Source organism: Kogia breviceps, chromosome 4 (genome assembly GCF_026419965.1).
Source record: "Kogia breviceps isolate mKogBre1 chromosome 4, mKogBre1 haplotype 1, whole genome shotgun sequence".
Lineage (NCBI taxonomy): Eukaryota > Metazoa > Chordata > Mammalia > Artiodactyla > Physeteridae > Kogia > Kogia breviceps.
Genome location: NC_081313.1, coordinates 115,357,243 through 115,379,763, shown reverse-complemented (window position 1 = coordinate 115,379,763; position 22,521 = coordinate 115,357,243). Strand labels below are relative to the sequence as shown.

General features: G+C 41.0%; 2 protein-coding genes across 16 annotated transcripts in view; one reads left to right on the top strand and one right to left on the bottom strand.

Moving 5' to 3' along the window:
• WNT8A (Wnt family member 8A) overlaps nucleotides 1–6,095 on the bottom strand; it is a 45,330-nt gene extending 39,235 nt beyond the window's left edge. The window contains exon 1 of one of the 2 annotated variants that reach the window (XM_067033394.1): nucleotides 5,441–6,095. In XM_067033394.1, the coding sequence (XP_066889495.1) occupies nucleotides 5,441–5,589 (149 nt within the window). In that variant the 5' untranslated portion in view covers nucleotides 5,590–6,095. The remainder of the gene's footprint in view (nucleotides 1–5,440) is intronic. The other variant, XM_067033395.1, reaches the window with a different exon arrangement.
• Nucleotides 6,096–6,152: 57 nt separating this feature from the next.
• Nucleotides 6,153–22,521, top strand: part of FAM13B (family with sequence similarity 13 member B) — an 89,416-nt gene continuing 73,047 nt past the window's right edge. For 4 of the 14 annotated variants that reach the window (XM_067031694.1, XM_059061241.2, XM_059061238.2 and 1 more), the window contains exon 1: nucleotides 6,170–6,501. The gene's annotated coding sequence lies outside the window, so the exon portion shown is untranslated. Of the gene's footprint in view, nucleotides 6,502–22,521 lie in introns of all 14 variants that reach the window. The other 10 variants (XM_067031700.1, XM_067031699.1, XM_067031698.1 and 7 more) reach the window with 6 other exon arrangements.

Below are 22,521 nucleotides of genomic sequence, written 5' to 3'. Positions count from 1 at the left end.
TACCATTGTCATACACTGAATTCTGAGTTATCAGGCCAAAAATGTGGACTTGGCAAAGATGAGAGTTACTGTCAATTGTTCCAGCTCCCCAAGCTGGATGGCACCAGTGGCTGTGTGAGTGAATACAGAAGTTGAAATCAACATCATGTTAACTTTGGTTCCATTCTGAAAACATTCTATTCCAGAGATATGTAAGATGAAGCTTTTTAAGGGCAGAGATCATTGTTACAACCCCTAACACAGTGCCTGGTCCTTAATAGTTGCTCAGGAAATATGTGGTGAATAAATAAATGCATAACGGTTACCCTGGGTTGCTAAGATAAGAACAGTATTTGCCATTATTTTGGAGGTTGGCGTGGGATTCGTACACCCTGGAACAGTTTCTTCTCTTTGCAGCTAGTAATATTTTTTTTGTTTATGAAGAACAGGCATTCTTGCACACTGGCACAATGGTCCTGGGGAAAGTGACACAGACAGATTTCCACTGCATTCCTCAGAAGACCCAGCAATACCACTCTCTGATGGTGAGTTTCTTTATCAGAAGATTTAAATTTGAGGGATTTAGTCTTCTCTTTTTTGCCAGTAGTGGTGAGTACTTCAAGAACAAAAAAATGAATTGGCCAAGTTTGATTGAATTTGATAGCATTTTACTGCTCTGCAGGAGTCAGGGTAGTTACAACCTCATCTCCCTGTGCAGCAGTTTTTCCCACACACAAAACTGCAAGTATCTTCTCATCCTTATCTACATTTATGTCTAATTCTATTAGTGGGCACTGTAAATATTTTTCTAATTAGGGAGGAGGTATGATTGTATTTATTGTAATTCCCAAGGTACAAAAGATGTTAGAAACAGTATCAAGAGTTTGGGGGGTTTTGGTGGTTCTTATTTCATTAAAAATAAATAGACAAGTATTTAGTAACTTCTGCCAAGAAAAATTTCCACATAGGGCCTCATCCCTAGCAATAAAAACCCAGATATGGCAGCAAAACATTTCCAGATACTTCTTTAGGTCTCTGAAAGCAGTATAGGAGAGAGGAGTAAAAAAATTATAGTATACAGCTTATAAAACACTTTATGCATGCCAATTCATTTCATTATTATTTTTCCTATTTCTCCAATGGGGACTCTAAGGTACATTTAGGTTAAGTACCTTGACCAGAGTCACATAGCTAGTAAGTGACAGGGCTGGAACTCAAATGTAGGTTTTCTTATTACAAGTTCAGTGTTCTTATTCCAAGCCCAACATTCATAAGTACTGAATGTTTGTTGTGTCTATTTTCCTTTCTAAGTAATAATGTTGATGGGGTGTGGGGGAGGTGATGGGATATGTCTTTTTGGCTCTTGCTGGCTACTGTGGCTCCAGTTTCTTATGAACATTGTACTAAAAAAGATAATAGCAGCCTTGACTGAACAAAATTAATCTATATGCTAGTACTTAAATAGCCTTGGTCAGAGATGAGATCAGTAAGGGTGAAGAGGACAACTAAATAATGAGTTTCCTTATTGATGGTATGAGATGGGCTCAACATTCTACTACATCTGAAAGAGCTGAATTCAATCAAACTAATCTAGGTACGGTTGGGGGGTGGGGTGGGCAGGAAAGAAGTCCATTTGCATTTTCTTTGAATAATAAGGGTATCTGTTGTAAAGTGACTAAAGAGGCAGCTACTCCCTGACTTCAAGTCTCATCCCAGTGACACTGGTGACCCTGGAGAGGCACACATGCTGAAGTCTTCCCTAGTATCTAGGACATGGTATGGGGCTGGTGCAAAGGTATTTCTTTTATAGTGGTTTGACCTAGGACTTGACTTCTGAGAAGCATAAAGCCTCTGCTCAGACAAACTGGATAAAATGTTTGTTTCCCTGGGCTATGAAAGTCATTTTGCAAAGAAATAACTAAAAAATCTCAACTCAAGTAATAATCTTCCTGGCAGGCCTCACCTTCATAAGTCTTAGAAATATAACAGTCACTTGTCATCCTGGCCAAACAGCTATCTGACATGCTGTTTCTAACACTAGTTATATATTAAATTGTGACCTCTACATCTACTGGTAAAGCATTTGTAGGAAGAATGAAGAAAAAGTGATGTAATTTTAAAGTATTCTCTTAGTGACTCCCAAACGTAGAAATTCTATTTGTTACAAGATATTAAATCTGAAGTTGCATTATCAGCCAGATAATTCTTTGTTGTGGGGAGGGCTGCCCTGTACATTGCAGGATGTTTAGCAGCATCCTTGACCCCTACCCGCTGGATACCAATAGTACCTCCTGAGTTTTGATAACCAAAAATGTCTTCAGACTTGGCCATAAAAATTATCCCCAGTTGAGAACAATGTTTTAACCAAAGCACCAAGATATTACAGAAAAAAACAACTCCCTCCACCCCCTCCAAAGAAAAAACTAACTAAAGTGAGTTCTGAAATGGACTATCCCAAGAAATGAGAGGATTTAGGCAAAATCAGGTAGATAACTAACTCTAAAAACTCACAAGTTATAAAAGGTCAGGTGAGAATTACTGAGGAGTATTTCTTTGGAGAAAGAAATACTGTTGCTGTTGGTTGCTGGTATGCTGTGATTCTTACCACAGACATTTGCCTGCCTCTTACCTCAAGCCTAGTGAGAGGGACCTTCAGTGGAACTACTCAGAGTACTTGTACTTGGGATGTGTCTCTTGCAGTTAAAGGGGCACAGAGGACTTGCGTCTGTCTCCTGCCTGAAAAACATAGAGGACGAGACAGGCTGGCAGCTGTTCTGGCAGCAGAGCAGAGGAATGCTGAAGCTGCACTGGGATTGGCCTATATTCCAAGTTTCTTTGGGCAAGAAGTGGATGAGAGCTTCGCGTGGACCAGGTGTGGATAATACAAAGCTGCCGCTAGCCTAAACAGCACCATCAGAAAAAAAGCTCTCCCTCAGCCACACTTCACATCCATCTGTTGGAAAATAATCTCACTAATTTAGTTTGGACAAAACACTTTACTGCCACCTGCTGGAATACTGTCAAAATAAATATACAAATCCACACGGGTGATGTGCATGGCAGGCACTCCCTAGGGTATGGAGTGCATAACCTTGCACAATGTGGGGTGGTCCCAGAGCCACTTACAAATGGGCCACTGTGAGAGCTACCTTAGATTCTATTTGACAGGTCCTTACTGAGAAAAACAGGTTTCAAGAGATAAGAAGTTGGAGGTGGACCACCAGATTCTTAGGGACTGAAAGAGTAAAAAAACTGCCAGAATAAAATGCTTTTGCTCAGACCAACCAGGGTTACTATGGATGAGAAACCACCAAAGAATGGGGATGGTGGTGGTTTCTGAAAACCTTAAAAGCATCCATCAGAAAAAAAAGGCAGCTTTAAGCATCTACCAGGCCGAGGGTGAAACCATCCACATGGAAGTAAAAGTTACAAATTTTCCTGCTCCCCTTTCTTTTCCTCTTTTTCCACCCCTTTGGCTCTGGTTGGTAAGCTGGGAGAGAACAAGAAATACCCAGCATGATGCCTCTCCAGGGCAAGCAGTTAGCCAGCTGTCCCAAGCTGGTGAAGAGAGAAGTTTCACTTTCTGACTTAATAACCATAGGACTTTCTATTCCTAATAGGGACCACAGAGTTCATGGAATCTATCTGAGTCAGGTATATGACACATTGGCTCCACTGCACAGGTTTAAAGGGATGAGGAAATTTAAAAATAAAGGTTTTTTTGTTTTGTTTTTAAAAATTATACCCCTGAATCCTGTATGTTGAATGTACTGGTTACATATTATAAAGCAGGATCTGGAAAAGATATTTTCCAAGGATATGTTGTTGAGTTTCACAGGGGAAAATGGTATTTGAATCAATTCATTTGTTGAGAGCCCATACTTTGGGAGTAGGGCACACAAATGCAAGGGAGTCTCTGTCTCTCTGTCGTCTGGGTGCTTACAGTCTTGGGTTTCATACTCAGAGTAATGTAACTATTACTGTCAGTTATGTCAACAAGAGCCTGTGTTGCATAGGCAGGGCAGGTTCAGAAGGGTTTTTACTCTAATGATTTCCTCTCATGATATTTTTACTCGCTTATGATTAAGATTTAAAAACTAGCTTTTTTTTTGTTTTTTGGGGGGGTATATGAGCCTCACTGTTGTGGCCTCTCCCGTTACGGAGCACAGGCTCCGGACGCACAGGCTCAGCGGCCATGGCTCACGGGCCCAGCCGCTCCGCGGCATGTGGGATCTTCCCAGACCAGGCCACGAACCCGTGTCCCCTGCATCGGCAGGCAGACTCTCAACCACTGCGCCACCAGGGAAGCCCTATGATTAAGATTTAGAAGCGACATGTTGCCCCTGTTCTTCAAGCATGGAATCACACGTAAAGCTTCCATTTATGACGTTTAAAGAGAGATGCAAGGCTGAATGCATAGGTTGCATCTTGATTGGGCTGCTTTGAAACCAGAGTCAGTGTGGTCCTCAGTTTGGCAGATTCAGACACTTATATTTCACTTTATTCAGGCTTAATCAGGCTCTGAGAATTTAATTTGGGTAAAACAACTTTATAATTCAACCCAATGAACAGAAGCTGATTTATGAACCATGATGTGAATTTACTGAGAAAAACTGTATTGCTAGTATAAGTAGTACCAGTCATGTGCTTTGGACAATTGCTTCTTACTGCGTGCGTTGATTTAATTGAGAGCCCTTGAGTGATGGGAAGACTACCTGATAAGTGTGGGTGGAATCAGAGCATGGGTCTTTGTATGTTCTTTAATGATATCTAGAATTTAAGTTTACTAGGATAGAAACTCACTGACAGGGATCTTATTTGCTGATATGTCCTAAGAGACTAGAACATGGTCAGCATTCAATAAGTATTTGTTGAGTGAGGGACTGAATCTGAACTAAGTTTTTTTAAACTGTTCTGATCATGGATGGGTATTGGTCCCGGTCATTAGAATCAGTAGCCCCTCTCCTAGACAGAATGCGAGCCCACAGTACATTCTTATTCAGATTCTGCTGGTTCTAGACTCTTAATGGACCCCACCCGTCTCTTATGACAGCATCAACTGGGCATGTGATACTTAGGTTACAGATGATTTATTTTACTCTCTCTGATGAAATTTGGGAGCCACCCTGACCTCTGTAACACATTTACAGATCATCTCATAGGGTGACTTTTTCTTTTCTTTTCTTTCTTTTTTTGGGGGTCAGGTAAATTTTGTCCCAAGTTCTATGAGGGTTCTTGTCTTACATTTTCCGGGTTTCTGATTTCCAGCTCAGGTAGGTAGGGGACAACTGAACTGTGGTAGTTTATATTTTTACAGACACCCAGAGTTCTTTGTGCAGGTGTGGATCTATCTACCCTCCATCAAGGAGTCTAAAGGCAGAACACTGCGTTTTACTCAATGGAAGATCTCAAAGCCCTAAACAAACTAAATCAAAAAACGAGATTGTTTGAATATTCATACCTTTGTGAACGCGTGGGAGCTGCACGGTCGGTCTGGGTGGCTATGCAAGCAAGTACAGATACCCCAGGCTCAGAGAGCTCCTCATTCTTTCTGCCTTTCAGCTCTGCCTCTGAAATTCTGGTTTTGTATAGGAAGCTCTCTGTAAGCATATAGCCTGTTGACTTTCATTTTCCCAGATGCTTTCGGCACCAGAGGCATCTACGTTCTCTCCGGAGTCTAGGTCTTGTCCTTAGGTGAAGAGGAAGGGTGGAGGCGGACAGGGTCCCTCATCTAAGCTCCATCGCTGAGAATGGGACCGTGACTCACCACCGCTTCAGTCTGCCCGGAGGTTTCTGTTAATGTCTCGGCGCTCTTCACCTAGACAACGGCACCCGGGTTTTTCTGGCTTCCTGCAGGTGGGCATGCTCCCTCCGCAGAGACCAGGAGTGACCTCGGGCTGCCGGATTTGACCTTCATGACACCTACGTGCTCTCCCCACTTTCCTCTATCTTCTTTCCAACCTCCCCAGACTGAGGACCCTCAGACACCTCCCTCAGGCCCGCGCCCTGCTTCTCACATCACATCCTAACTCAGGGGACCAAATTTGGGGTGGGAGAAGCCCGGCGGCTCTAAAGCCCACGGACTGCAGGGCTGCTGCCGCGGGTCTTGAGGGGAGGCCCGCCCTCGCTGCGCGCTCGCCCCACCCCCCGCCGGCCCTCCCCGCCCCTCCATGTACGTCACATCCGGCCCAGCCCCTGCCAGCCCTCCGCCCTCCGCCCTGCGCCCTCCGCTCTCCTCTCGCTCGCCGTTAGGGAGGCTCTGCGCCTCAGCCACAGCCTCCGTCTCCGCTCCCGCCCCATCCTCCGCGTCTCTGCCGCCGCCACCGCCGGGGGCATCCGGGGGTCGCCTAACGGGCTGGCCCTGCGCCACAGTCGTCGCTTCAGCCTCCCGCCAGTGGCGGCCACAAGAAGAAGCTCGCTGGCTGCGGAGCCACTTGAGGCCTCATTTCTCGCCCTCTTTCAGTTGCCGCGGGTTCTGGAGAAGCGGCCGCGGCCGGGGAACTGGGCGTCGAGGTTCCAACGGTAGGTGAACGGGCGGGTACTGCGCATGCGCTGGTTCCTGTAGCCGCGGCCCTCCCCCTTCTGCCTCCCCCCAGCGCCGTGTCCCACCCGCGCTGGCTTCAAGGGCTTTGCACCTCGGGGTGCGGGGGATCCCGGGCAGTGCCGTTGCAGGTGCGGCATTCCATAGAGAGGGCCCCCTTTCTCCTAGAACAAGAGAAGGTGAAGATGTACCCCTGGCAGCCAGGGGGTGTGGCAGTCTTCGATTTTTCAACCGCTGCAGTGCTCGTGAGCGGGTGTGCCTTCTCACCTAGCTCCCCCAAAGTAGAAGGCACAGCTCCCCACCCTTGTTTGCTAGCCTCCTTTGCACACCGGACCTGCGCCGCCTCCCTGCCCTTTTCCTTAAAGCTGGGCAGTGAAGTTGATGCAGAAAAAAAAAAGTGTGATTTAATCTGGGCTCAACTGCGCCCCTTTTTAAGATCACGTGAGATGAGTGGTTGCTGACTTCCTTAGATCGTTCAGAGAATATAGCCAAAATTGGGCTGTTGGTGCACTGGGGACTTGTCGAGAATGCATTCTGCATAGGCCAGGCTAGAGAGGGTACAGCGCTGTTTCAGATGAGGCGCCTGGTTTCCGAGATAAGGTATTAGGAAATTGAATCAGTTGGCACACTTGCCCAATGGGAAATTGGTAAACTTCAATTAAAAATCAATTAAAAATCAAACTGACTTTTAGAAAGGCATTTCGTTCGGCTCCCCATTATGCCGTCTAATCAATGAAAAACGTACCTAAGATTGGGCACTTACTTTATTTTCAAGTTGATGATAATCTAAAAATGGCAACCGGAACCACAGTAATGCAGATTATGAACACTAAATAGCTGAGATGCACTTACTTTTAAAAGTGGACATTAAAGGATGGTTTTGAATTACTGACTTTCTGGGTTAATGTGAGGCTTGTCTTCAACTTTCCTTTTCGTAACCTTGCATGCAATACTTGTTGGCCTGGGTGTCTCTCAGGTACTGTGCATTTAGTAAGTGCGTACGAGCTGAATGGAATTGAATGAACTGGTTATTATTTGTATATCTATCGGGAGCTCCTTCTTACTTTCTTAATCTCTGCCGCTTTTAAAATTTGGGCAGTATCTTAAATAGTTTGATTGTGTTACCAGTTAGGGATCTGGAACACATCTTAAATGCTTGGAAAGGCTTATCAGTGTCATAAAATTCTTACTTAGGTGAAGTAAATGTTACATTGTGTGTGAGTTTTTAACTGTATATGTAGAGTTTTATTTATTAATATGAGTATATAAATTCTGTTATTTTCTCTATCTTTAAAATTTATATTTATTTTAAAAATTAATAGGCAATTTTTAGAGTTTTAGGTTCACAAAAAAATTAATCAGAAAGTACAGAGTTGCTACATATCTCCTCCCCCCCGCATGCAATTTTACCTCTTTTTTATATCTTGTATTAGTATGAAGTGTGTTTTTATTAGAATGCCATTGTTTTAGGACAGAGAAAATGACTGAAATGGATATATTGTGAGTTGTCAGTTTTTCCCCATCAATAAAATGACAGCTACTTTTATTATTTCTGAATAACCTCAGTCTGTGCATGGCTCCCCTTTGTTGTACCCTGACTTTAGTGTTGGGAAACATAATAGGATAAATTGTAGCTATACTTTGAAAAAAATTGTGATAAATATACATAACGTAAAATTTACCATTTTAACCATTTTTAAGTGTACAATTCAGTGGCATTAAGTACATTCACAGTGTTGTGCAACCGTTGCCACTGTTCATTTCCAGAACTTTTTCATCATCCCAAACAGAAACTCTTAGACAGCAATTCCCCATTCCCTCTTCCTCCTAGCACGTGGTAACCTCTATTCTACTTTTTGTCTCTATAATTTGCCTATTCTAGGTACCTCATATAGGTGGAATCATATAGCATTTGTCCTTTTGTGTTTGGCATATTTCATTTAGTTCATTTTCAGGGTTCATTCATATTGTAGCATGTATCAGAATTTCCTTCCTTTTTTTTTCTGTGGTACGCGGGCCTCTCACTGTTGTGGCCTCTCCCGTTGGGGAGCACAGGCTTCGGACGCACAGGCTCAGCGGCCATGGCTCATGGGCCCAGCTGGTTCGCGGCATGTGGGATCTTCCCGGACCGGGGCACGAACCTGTGTCTCCTGCATCGGCAGGTGGACTCTCAACCACTGCGCCACCAGGGAGGCCCTCCTTCCTTTTTAAGATTGAATAATGTATTCCATTGTGTGTATATACAACATTTAGTTTATCCGTTCATCTCTTGATGGACATTTGGATGTTTCCACTTTTTGGCTTTTGTGAATAATGCTGCTATGAACTTTGGTGTACAGGTATCTGTTTGAGTCCTTGCTTTCGATTCTTTTGGATATATACGTAGGAGTGGAATTGCTGGTAATTCTGTGCTTAACTTTTCGAGGAACATCTAAACTGTTTTCCAGGTCTGCTGCACCATTGTACATTCCCATTAGCAGTGCACAAGGGTTCCAGTTTCTCTACATCTCCCCAACAATTGTTACTTCCGTTGGTTTGTTTGATAATAGGCATCCTAATGGGGGTGAACAGGTATCTCATTGTGTTTTGTTTTTTTTTTTTTTTTTTTGCGGTACGCGGGCCTCTCACTGTTGTGGCCTTTCCCGCTGCGGGGCACAGGCTGCGGACGCGCAGGCCCAGCGGCCATGGCTCACGGTCCCAACCGCTCCGCGGCATGTGGGATCTTCCCGGACCGGGGCACGAACCCGTGTCCTCTGCATCGGCAGGCGGACTCTCAACCACTGCGCCACCAGGGAAGCCCCCTCATTGTGGTTTTTGATTTGCATGTCCTTAAGAGTGATGCTGCACTTCTTTCTTTTGTGTATCTTCTTTGGAGAAATGTCTGTTTAAGCCCTTTGCTCATTTTTTAAATTGGTTTTTGTTCCTTTGTTGTTGAATTAGTTTTAAAAAAAAGTTACTTTAAAAAGTTATTTTGTACGTGCATTAAATCTTTTATCTGAAAACCTTATTTGTTCTTAAAATGAATGCAATACTGAAATTTAAAAAATAGAAATTGGGGTAAATTCCCTGGAAGTTCAGTGGTTAGGACTCTGCACTTCCACCACAGGGAGTATGGGTTTGATCCCTGGTCGGGAACTACCTGCATGCCACGCAGTGCGGCTAAAAAAATTAAAATAAATAAATAAATTAAACAAACAAATAAATAAATAAATAGAAATTGAAAATTTCTGTTTTACACATGGATAAACAACAGAGATTTTACATCTGAAAAAGGTTTCCAATTATTTAGTAAGTCACACTATATTAAGCTCTCAATTAGGTATATATCAATACCGAGAACTTATTTCCATAACCTCAGCATTACAAAGGGGCACGCATTAAATGAAGATCCTATCCTCACCAATGAGTAAGATTAATGCTCCTGAACTTTCCTTTGTTTATAAAGTATTTTGTTAACATGGCTAGGAGCAGAGGAGGGGATTACTGGATGGAGAAAAAGGAAGTGTAGTGTGTACACATGAACTTGACCTGTATCAGTGTCCCAAGTGGCACAGAATGCCAGTATGTGAGGAGGTTCACTTTGGGGCCTTATAGAAGAGCCAGTTTGATTGGACATGGAAATAATGAAGGATTTTTGGAATGGAATTTAATAAAGGCAGGTTTAATGCACCAACTCATACTCACATGAGATATTAATAGTAATGGCATTAAGAGTAACATCAAATTTATTTATTCATTCACTGGATATTTATTTTTCTCCTTCTAAATGTTAGAGATACATGAAGGAGCAAAACCCAAGCAGTTACTTGGTGGTTTGCATAACTGTAAGTTTACTAGACATTAAATTATACACTTGAAAAGAGTGAGTTTTATGATATGTAAATTATACCTTAATAAAGCTGCTTTAAAAAAAAATAAAACCCACCAGTGGACTTGAAGGAACTTATACTCTGTTGGGAGAAAGAAACTTTAAACAAACACAGAAAGGACTATATAATAAAATTTGTGATGAATGTTTTGGAGCCAAGGAATAACATGTCCTAAGAAAAATTGACAGGGGATATCATTAGGTTGGATGGGTTGGAGAAGGCCCCTCCAAGAATGGGACTTGAGTAAGAGCCGAAGATGAATAGGAGGAAGTGAGGGGGAGAGTGTTTGAGGCAAATGAACCAGCATGTATAAAAGTCTTAGGTTGAGGAAGATGCCGTGGCTTGATGAGATAATTTAATGACATTTATTAGATTTCTACTAGAGAAGGAAATACCCTAAATCTTTTCAGACAGGTTTTTACCTAGCTTTAGTGTATATTTTCTTTTTCTTTTGTATATGATGTATAATAATTCTTATATTTTTGGTTTTAAACAGTTTTCAGAGAGATGTCTGTCCGGTTTCTATTATTGCCCTTTTCTGGAATAGAAAAATAGAAAAACTTGAGTTGTTTACTTATCCTTAAAATATGTATTTTTGCTTTTATGTATCAGGCTGCTGTTCCATGTAATTGAAAAGCAAAAGTAAAAATAAAACTGAAAAACACTTGTTGATTGATATAGTAGGTGCTTAGTATTTGGGGGGAAGAGTGGGAGGAGGTCCTTTTTGGACACCAGTCATAATGGATTAAAAATTTGGAAAGGTGAAGGAGCTCAAATTTAGGATCAGATAAGATGAGAGAATTTTTATAGGAAAAGCAGACCATATTGTGGTTCATTATAGAATCACTTTTGAAACAAATGATTTCAAAAGATATATATTTTTTCTGTTAAGGAGTATTCTAGTGTTTGAATAATGATTTTTGATTAGCAAGTACAGAATATTTAAGTGTTTTATGAATCACCTTTACGAAGTATCATTTCATACATTTCAGTGAAATTTCAAACAATATTTTCAGTTTTGGTTGTAATCATTGTTGCCTGAAAGAGCATCAGCCTAAAGGGCAGCAGACTTAGAGTTCTACTCACTAGTTTAGTGACCTACTCACTAGTTAAGTGACTTTAAACCAGTTTCTACAGCTCTCTCAGATTTTTTTTGTTTCTTTTCTGAGGAAAAGTGATAATCTGCCATGCTTATCTCACAGGGGATGGTTGTGAGGATTCAGTTGGATAGTGAACTGGAAAGTATACCAGAAATGATAGCATCATTTCAGATACTGGAGTTCTGCGGTTGTGTAGTGTTCACAACCCAGGAAATAAAGATGAAATCATATTTTTTGCTCTCAAAGTTTATAATCAAGTGGAAAAGACAGATACAAAAAATAAGTATAGTCAGTGCTTTTTTGTTCATATCCCAGGTTCCTTTTTTTCCCTCCAGAGCAGTTTTTACACAAGTCAGTGCAAAAAGAGAATGTTGTTCTCTCAAGGGACCCATTTGGCTAGAACAAGTTGTGGAATTACCTCCAATGGTAAAAAAAAAAGAAAAAGAAAAAAAAAACTATATTGTAGTTTTGTATTAAAGAGCAATAAGAAATGATATGCTAGTCTTCTTAAGACTGTACTCATTAGTAGGCCCTAGGTGAGCATGTTTTCAATGGAGAAACATGAAAGGTGAAGTTACCAGGATAGAGGAGTCTTGAAGAGTCAACATTTGTCAAAATTGAGATTATATACATGCATATAATTGACTGGAATATGTGCTCTTTACGTATATATGCTTTCTCAGGTATTTTGTGTTGCCCTCTAAATTGTAGAGCTGGTTTTTTTTTGGGGGGGCAGGCATTGTGTTGGTACTTAGTGGGAAGAGCTAATTTATTTAACACATAACTCACTTTGACTTAATAGAGGATCATGCTAAAGTAGTGACCAGTGACCTTGGAGTGAATGTGGGGTAAAGGAACCTGTTGGGAGCCAGCTTGCTCCAGTACATTACAGGCTTACCCTTTCATCAGAGACAGCATTTAAAGTGTCACCTTTTCTTATACTTTCATGAGTAAGATTAAACATCCCTCTACCACTCTTACCTGTTTTTCATGCACTGATATGTGAATCTTCTAAAACTCTACATCTGACCGATAAATATCTCAAAAGGTCATCTTTCATCCTTTGGGGAAGTTTATCTATGTTGGAGACTAACTTCTGGTACCTTATGGTTTCCTTGGCTTTTTGAATCAGAATTGTGGCTGATTTACAAGTAAATGTGAGAGGAAGTCTTTTTGCCTTTGTAATACTGCTCATTTTATTGTTCTGGTTTCTTAAGACTTAAATTACTGTCATTAGAAAGATTTGAAGTTAGATCCAGCAGCACATTCTAGCATCACCATTTACAAATTTTGAAGTTTAACTCAGACTTGAGGCTCACAGTACATGTAAAATGGGAATAGTGCCTGCCTCATAGCATTCTTCTAGGTATGAGAAATAACTTGTGAAGTGCTTATAGGTATTCCATAAATCATAGGTCCTTTCCATAATTTTAAAAAAATTATAGTTGATTTACAATATGATTTGTTTTTAATATTATTTACAGTATTATTATATTATACATTCCAGATGTACAACATAGTGTTTCAATATTTTTATAGATTATATTCCATTTAAAGTTGTTATAGGGGCTTCCCTGGTGGTGCAGTGGTTAAGAGTCCGCCTCCTGCTAATGCAGGGGACATGGGTTCAAGCCCTGGTCTGGGAAGATCCCACATGCCGCACAGCAACTAAGCCCATGCGCCACAACTACTGAGCCTGTGCTCTAGAGCCCGTGAGCCACAACTGCTGAGCCCACGTGCTGCAACTACTGAAGCCCGCGCACCTAGAGACTGTGTTCCGCAACAAGAGAAGCCACTGCAATGAGAAGCCCGCGCACCGCAATGAAGAGTAGCCCCAGCTTGAAGCAACCAGAGAAAGCGTGCGTGCAGCAACGAAGACCCAATGCAGCCAAAAATAAATAAATAAAGATGTTTTAAAGTGCTTTCCTTTCTTGATTTGATTATCTTTGGTTATTGCTGGGAGTAGATATGGCAGCCACTTTTGATGTTTTTTGTTTTTTTTAAACATCTTTATTGGAGTATAATTGCTTTACAATGTTGTGTTAGTTTCTGCTGTATAACAAAGTGAATCTGCTATACATATACATATATCCCCATATCCCCTCCCTCTTGCATCTCCCTCCCACTGTCCCTATCCCACCCCCTAGGTGGTCACAAAGCACAGAGCTGATCTCCCTACGCTATGCGGCTGCTTCCCATTAGTTAGCTATTTTACATTTGGTAGTGTATATATGTACTATGTATATATAGAAATGTATTTATTTAGTTTTTAATCACTTAAGGAGGTGTTCTCCTCTTGTTAATTTCTTAAATTTGAATAGTCAGTATTATTTGCTTCTTATTTATGTTTTTATTCAACATATATTTTGTTTATTTATTTATTTATTTTGTTACGTTGGGTCTTAGTTGTGACAGCTGGGCTCCTTAGTTGTGGCATGCATGTGGGATCTAACCCAGGCCCCCTGCATTGGGAGCACAGTGTCTTAACCACTGTGCCATCCACCAGGGAAGTCCCTCAACATATATTTTAAACATTAAATTATGTGTTAGGTATTGTATGAGGCAATACAAAGATGATACAGAGGTGATACAAAGATGAAATGACAGGGTTCCTACCTACAAGGATCCTCTCTTTTGAAAAAGAGACAGACATATTTTTAGATTCTATGGGATGTTTACTAAAAAGGTAAGAGATACCTTAGGAGCAAAAGGAAGGAGAACTGTCTGCTTCAGGAAGTCAGGGAAGGTTTGACAGAGGAAGCTGGAGTTGAGACTTGATGGTGGATGGAAGTTTGGTGAACAAGATGGAATTGGTCATGGTGTTGAGTTAGGGCTCCAAGACGAAACAATGTGCACAGCTCGGGAGATGTGGATTGTGAATTTCAAGTAGTTAAGTATTGTTGGAGAGTAGAGTGAGGTGTAGGAGTGGCAGGGAAGAAGATTTTACTGGTAGGTGAAGTACTTGTACACCACGTAATAGAGTTTGCAGTTTACTGTGTACGTCAGAGGTTCTTAAAACTTTGTATGTATTATAATCACCCAAAGAGCTTATTAAACATACAAAGAGCCCAGGCCAGGCTCTCATGGATGCTAGATTGGGATTGTGGCTGTATGTTGAATATCTGTATATTGAACAAAACTTTCCCCATCCCCAGATGAAGTTAGGAAACCAGTGCTATAGGTCACTGGTCTCAAAAGTGAGGTGCTGGCACTTTGAATGGACAGGATGACCTATTAAAATGTGTGTGTAGGTGGAGGAGTAAAATTTATGTTTCTACTTATTTTTTATTTTTAAAATAAATTTATTTACTTATTTATTTATTTTTGGCTGAGTTGGGTCTTTGTTGCTGCACGTGGGCTTTCTCTAGTTCCGGCGAGTGGGGGCTACTCTTCGTTGCGGTGTGCGGGCTTCTCATTGCAGTGGCTTCTCTTGTTGCGGAGCACGGGCTCTAGGCATGCGGGCTTCAGTAGTTGTGGCTTACGGGCTCTAGAGCACAGGCTCAGTAGTTGTGGTGCATGGGCTTAGTTGCTCCGTGACATGTGGAATCTTCCCGGACCAGGGCTCGAACCTGTGTCCCTTGCATTGGCAGGCGGATTCTTAACTGTTGTACCACCAGGGAAGCCCTGTTTTTACTTATTTTTAATGTTCAATTTTTTTTTTTCTTTTGCCACGCCATGAGGCATGTGGGATCTTAGTTCTCCAACCAGGGATTCAACCCGTGCCCCTTGCAGTGGCACCCTAATCACTGGACTGCCAGGGAATTATTAAAATGTTATTTTTCTGTATGTTTATTATGTGCATAATATACTAGGGTATTCACTATTCTACTTTAGAAATACACATACATATATGAGAGGTATGCACATAATCTTTTTCCTGTTCAAAAAATTTGGAGCGCAGGGCTCTAGGCATTGGAAAACAGTTGAGGAATTTTGTGCAGGGGAATTCAGGTTAGATTTGATGAGGATATCAGTGAGGAGAATAGATGAAGGGACTTAGTTACAGGGGATTTTATCTCACTTTGGCTTTATTACTTTTGTTTTGCTTTGAAAGCTTGAAATCATGGGGGTTTATAAAATAATTGACTGTGGCCATGAAACCCTTGCCTGAATACTTTGCATGAAAGAGGGATAAGAGAGCTGTCTCAAGGTGAAATGTTTTGTTTAGTGAGTTGCAATCTGTAAAATATATGTGCTGTATCTAGTACCATGATTTGGGGAGTGTAGTTATACAAAATATACTTGATTCATTGCTCATTGTAGATTTGTGGAATCACCATGGAGGAGGATATTTCCCTCAAGAAGTATGTTAAAGGTTAAAGTGTGCACAGATGAACAAATCCTCAGGCACAGGGGTAATAATTGTTGTGATAAATACTTTATAATCTTTTTTTTTTTTTTTTTTACTAAGCAAGTTTGGTATTAATTTTATTCTATTTTCTGTATAACTATAAGTACATAAAGGTTCATTTCCGCAGGCCTCAAGAAATGGGTAGAAATCACAGGACAATCTCTCTTCCCACCAAAACTTTTTTGTTTTTTAAGGCAAAGAAATTCCTCAACTTTTGAGTATTAGAGCTCTCTTTAAAAACTTTCTAGGGCTTCCCTGGTGGCGCAGTGGTTGAGAATCCGCCTGCCGATGCAGGAGACACAGGTTCGTGCCCCGGTCCGGGAAGATCCCACATGCCGCGGAGCAACTAAGCCCGTGAGCCATGGCCGCTAGGCCTGCGCGTCCGGAGCCTGTGCTCCGCAACGGGAGAGGCCACAACAGTGAGAGGCCCGCATACCGCAAAAAAAAAAAAACTTTCTAGTCCTGGGACCTCCCTGGTGGCGCAATGGTTAAGAATCCACCTGCCAGTGCAGGGGACACGGGTTTGAGCCCTGGTCTGGGAGGATCCCACATACCGTGGAGCAACTAAGCCCATGCGCCACAACTACTGAGCCTGTGCTCTAGAGCCCGCGAGCCACAACTGCTGAGCCTGCATGCCACAACTACTGAAGCCCGCGTGCCCTAGAGCCTGTGCTCCACAACAAGAGAAACCACTGCAAGGAGGAGCCCGCACACTGCAACGAAGAGTGGCCCCCACTCGCTGCAACTAGAGAGGGCCTGTGTGCAGCAGTGAAGACCAAAGGCAGCCATAATAAATACATACACACATACATACCAATGCAGCCATAAATACATACATACATACATAAATACCAACGCAGCCATAAATACGTACATACATACATAAATAAATACCAGCGCAGCCATAAATACATACATATATAAATAAATAAGCAAACTTTCTAGTCCTGAATTCTCTTTTAGTTATATATACTTTGGTTTTGTTGTTGTTGTGGTGGTTTTTTTTTTTTTTTTTTTTTTTTTGCGGTACGCGGGCCTCTCACTGTAGTGGCCTCTCCCGTTGCGGGGCACAGGCTCCGGACGTGCAGGCTCAGTGGCCATGGCTCACAGGCCCAGTCGCTCCGCAGCATGTGGGATCTTCCCGGACCGGGGCACCAACTTGTGTTCCCTGCATCAGCAGGCAGACTCTCAACCACTGCACCACCAGGGAAGCCCAGTTATATATACTTTGATAACTTACTTAAGGGCCAAGCCAATACGAATTTATTTATTTTTTAACTTTTAATTTTATGTTGGAGTATAGTTGATTAACACTATTATGTTAGTTTCAGGTGTACAGCAAAGTGATTCACTTATACATATACATGTATCTATTCTTTTTCAAATGAATTTAATAGTAGATTTAAATGACTTGGTATTTTCCTGATCAAAGTAGCATCTATGGACATTTGACAGATAAGTTTATATGCTGTTGAGATGTTTAACTTTTCTGTTTGCTTGGTACTGTTAAGGATCAGACAGATTGATGCCTTGTCAGTTTCTCAGGCCAGGAGGGAACCACAGATTTAGCATACTGGCAAATTTTGTAGTACCATCCTTGTTCAGTCAGGATGAAAGAAGTGCCTTTTCCTTTGTTTGATAAATTGCTTAGAGCTTACTAATGAAAAGATGAATGCGTGGAGCAGGGGTACATTATCTCTGTTCCCAAAGTTTACCATCTTTATTGAGACTCAGCTCCCTCTTGGCTTTTCCCTCTTTTGATACTAGTGATAGCGCATTTTTTGGTTTTGTTTTGTTTTAGAATTTTTTTTTTTTGTGGTACACGGGCCTCTCACTGTTGTGGCCTCTCCCGTACAGAGCACAGGCTCTGGACACGCAGGCTCAGCGGCCATGGCTCACAGGCCTAGCCGCTCCGTGGCATGTGGGATCTTCCTGGACCGGGGCACGAACCCGTGTCCCCTGCATCGGCAGGCAGACTGTCAACCACTGTGCCACCAGGGAAGCCCTGTTTTAGCAATTTTTTAGAAAGTATTTATGTATTTGGCTGCGCTGGGTCTTAGTTGCGGCATGCGAACTCTTAGTCATGGCATGTGAACTCTTAGTTGCAGCATGTGGGATCTAGTTCCCTGACCGGGGATCAAACCCAGGCCCCCAGCATTGGGAGTGTGGAGTCTTAGCTGCTGGACTACCAGGGAAGTCCTGTTTTAGCGATTATTGAAGATGATTGAGGTAGCTCTTTTAAACTTTTCTGTGTGAATCGTATCCCTGTTTTGTCAAAAGCATTTTGGGCAAAAGTGACTTTTCTTTTTCCTTTCTATTCAGTTTGAAGGTAGAACAATTTTACTTGCAAGTGATAATTTATTTTTGCAGCTACCCCTCTTACCACAGGTTGTTTTATCTGTAAAAGGATGAAAGTTTATTAGTATAGTGCAGATCTACTCTTATTACCATTATACTGTTTTGTAAAATTATTTGCTCTGAAAAGACTTTCAGCTAGTGTTAAAATTTATAAAGTCTTCAGCATTTTATTCTTTTGTTTTAGTTATGCTGTATAGAAATTGTAGTAATTTCTGGATGTGCTAGATAGCGTAGAAGGGCCAAACAGGATTGGTTCTTGAAATGTGGTTAAAAAAATATTATATTTTTGGGGACTTCCCTGGTGGTCCAGTGGCTAAGACTCTGCCTCTCAATGCAGGGGGCCCGGGTTTGATCCCGGGTCAGGGAACTAGATCTCATGTGCTGCAACTAAAGATCCTGCGTGCTGCAACTAAAGGATCCCGTGTGTGGCAAATAAATCCCATGTACTGCAAATATAAATAAATAAATAATTAGTTTAAAAAACCACAACAAATACATTAAAAAGTATTTTATTTTCCTTTTGTGGATGGAAAAGCATATTTTAAAATATCATATTTTATAATAAAAATAGTTTAATATTCAATAGTTAATCTATTAAAATGATGCTGTGCCTTTATTCATGTGAGTTTTCTCTTTATAATTTTTTCTGCTTTATTGCAGTGTAATTTATATACAATCACATTCACTAATTTAAAATATTTAGCTTAATAAGTTTTGACAAGTGTATTAAGCATGTAACCACCACTACCACAATCATGACATAGAACATTTCCATCACCCCCAAAAGTTCTCAGTGCTTTTTAATTTTCTCATCAGTAAAATGGATATAATGAAAGTATGTACTTCCATAGGATTGTTGCAAGGATTAAATGAATTAATATATTTAAAGCCCTTAAGGTAGTTCCTGGCTCAGTAATAGCTCAGTTAATGCTATCTTCTGTTGTCCGTGGTATTGATATTGGTGTTATATCCTTTTAAAAAAACTGTCATTACTAATTTTATTAGATACTTAAGACTTTTCTTTTTAAACACATTTTAAAATTTATTTTATTTATTTGTTTTTGGCTGTGTTGGGTCTTCGTTGCTGCAAGTGGGCTTTCTCTAGTTGCAGTGAGTGTGCGCTACTCTTTGTTGCGGTGCGTGGGCTTCTCATTGCTGTGGCTTCTCTTGTTGCGGAGCATGGTCCCTAGAGTGCAAGGGCTTCAGTAGTTGTGGCGCATGGGCTCAGTAGTTGTGGCTTGCAGGCTCTAGAGTGCGGGCTCAGTAGTTGTGACTCATGGGCTTGGTTGCTCTGTGGCATGTGGGATCTTCTGGAGTTAGGGCTCGACCCTGTGTCCCCTGCATTGGCAGGCAGATTCTTAACCACTGCACCACCAGGAAGTCCTGATACTTAAGACTTAAAGTTCTTTGCTGTTAAGAAAGGTGTATTTGTTGCTGTCATGTGTATCAGTGGTCCCTAACCTTTTTGGCACCAGGGACCGGTTTCATGGAAGACAGTTTTTCCACTGTGCGGGGGTGGGGATGGTTCAGGTGGTAATGTGAGCGATGGGGGGTATGGTTCAGGAGGTGATGCGAACAATGGGGATCAGTGGGGAGCGGCAGGTGAAGCTTCTCGCTTGACTGCCTCTCACCTCCTGCTGTGTGGCCTGGTTCCTAACCAGGGTTGGGGACCTCTGATATATATGTATATGTAAGCATATGTATATGAATGGAGTATAGAAGTATTTTGAGCCTTCTCAGAACTCAGGTTGTTAGCTAGTATATGAAGGTACACTTTCCTGAATGTACCCATTAGTCAGCTTATTGATAATTGGCATTTAATTGCATTATCTTTTATCACTCTTGTCTCATGGTAAAATATGTGATATAAAATTCAAAATGGTTTCTTATTTGTTGTCAGTACCATCATGCTAGGCAACTGTCACTTGTATTTAAAATGATTTTGCTGTTTTAATTTATAATAAAATTATGCTTTCAGAAATCCTTGGTTATTTTGAAAGTCTGCACATTGTATTCTCTTGTGTCAAGCCTTTAATTAACTGCTTTGTTTGCATTTTATTGACTGTATCTGTTCAGACATTTCATCAGATCTCTTTGGCATATTTTTCTGTGGTACCTGACCTGCTGCTATTTTTTCCATTTTTCTTTTCTTCAAAAACAGGATATTGTAGTTTAGATGTTGCACTAGTTTTCTAGGGCTTCCATGATAAATTATGAAAAATGGGGTGATCTAGAATAGTAGAAAAATTTCTCTCACAGATCAGGGGGCCAGGAGTCTAAAATCAAGGTGTGGGCAGGGTCATGCTCCCTCTGAAGGGAGATTCTTCCTTGACTCTTCCATCTTTTGGTGGCTCCTGGCATTTCTTGTCTTTTGACAGCATAACTCAATTTCCACCTTTGTCTTCACATGGCCTTCTTCCCCTCTGTGTGTCTCTGTGTGTCCTGTCTCCTTCTTATAAGCACACTAGTGATTGGATTAAGGACTCCCCTAAATCAAGGTGATTTCATCTTGATATCCTTAACTAATTACATTTGCAAAGATCCTATTTTCAAATAAGGTCACATTTTGATGTTCCAGGTGGACATGAGTTTTGGGGAGACACTTCAACCTAGTACACATATAAAGGAAATATTTACATGATTTAAGCTCTGAAAAGGGACAGGAAGCAGTACTAAATCTTGTCAGAAACAACTTTGCATTTTGCAGGAATGTTATTTTGGGCCACTCTAGTCTGAATACCTTCAGCAGTGTTCTCTGGATAGAGGTCTGAAGTGAATAGTCGTTGGCTGCTAGGGCTCGGAACATAGGCATGCTTTAAAAGTGCCTTTTAGCAAAAAACAACAAAACAAAACAAAAGTACCTTTTAGCAAGCTATGAATGAATGACCTCCTAAAATATATATAAGACTTTGTGGTCAGTTTGAGTGATAAAATGTGAGAGTCTGTGGTACTTTAAATCATCAGAATTTGATAGTATAGTATAGTAATAAAGAGCAAGGATTTTAGGAGTTACACTCCCTGGATTCAGATTCTGCCTCTGACCCTTATTAGCTGGGTGGATTGTGGTTAAATTGTTGAGCCTCTGTGCAGTGTCTCATTAAAATAAGTCATAATACCGTATCAATACGTGTAAAGTGCATAGAAATGCCTGGCACATAGTATCAGTAACTACTCATTTAATGTTCGCTGCTGCAGTTTTCATCATCATGATGATGCCCTTTGTTTTTCCAGTAGTAAGGATGAATTTGTACTGATAAACTCATGGATTCCTACCCAGCATTGCCTTAGGAAAGATGTGCTTTTCAGATTGTTTGCTTAGAGGTTGGGAGTAGTAGAAAACACAGGATGATATAACTGGTTCTGGTTTCACTAACAAGTACACTAAACCTGAATAGCCATTTTTGTGATATAGAACTTGCCATTAAAAAAAAATTTATTTATTTGGCTGCGTGGGGTTTTAGTTGCAGCACATGGGATCTTCATTGAAGGCATGCGGGATCTTTAGTTGTGGCATGTGGGGCGTAGTTGCCTGACCAAGGATTGAACCCAGGCCCCCTGCATTGAGAGCGCAGAGTCTTACCTACTGGGCCACCGGGGAAGTCCCTAGAACTTGCCTTTGACAAAGTCTTCTAATGAGTCTTCATTTATTGTACATCAAGCAGATCCCGTTTCCTTTATGTCATGAGGGTATCAACCTGACTTTTAATGTAAGTTCATTAAATGTCTTATCCCTGAAGTTAACCTCCCTAAAGGATCTTATATAAATTTTGAAGTTGTTTTTCACATGAATAGACTACATGTTTTAGCAGGCATTTCAGGATGTTTTGGAAGTAATCATCTACTGAAGATTTGTTGTGGGAATGTGGTTTTCCTTCCCCTTGGTTTTTAATGTTCCTCCTGGAGGTATATGTAACTATTAAGACATTTTTGAAAACCACACTGAATGATAATACTCTTCTGCTTACCTGAAGCCTCTTGAGCAGAATCTTGCAGTTTACTGAACTTGTTAGATTTTAAATATATTAGAATTTACACAAGATGAGACCAAATATTAAACATACTGCCGAACAGGTTTTCACCTCTCTCCTGTCTCTCCCTGGCCTGTTTTGCTGGTCTTTTAACATTATGTAAAGAAGAGAAGGAAACTGATTCTCTTTCTAATGCATGCATGTATTTTCTCAGTGAAATGTAACATGTGTTTAGGTGTTATTTTATATAAGGAAACCTAGGCTTAGAGACATGGAAGCTGTTCAGGATCACATCTACAGAATGATGGAGGTGATATTTGAATATGTGCCTTTCTAGTTCTTTTCCATCATGTGC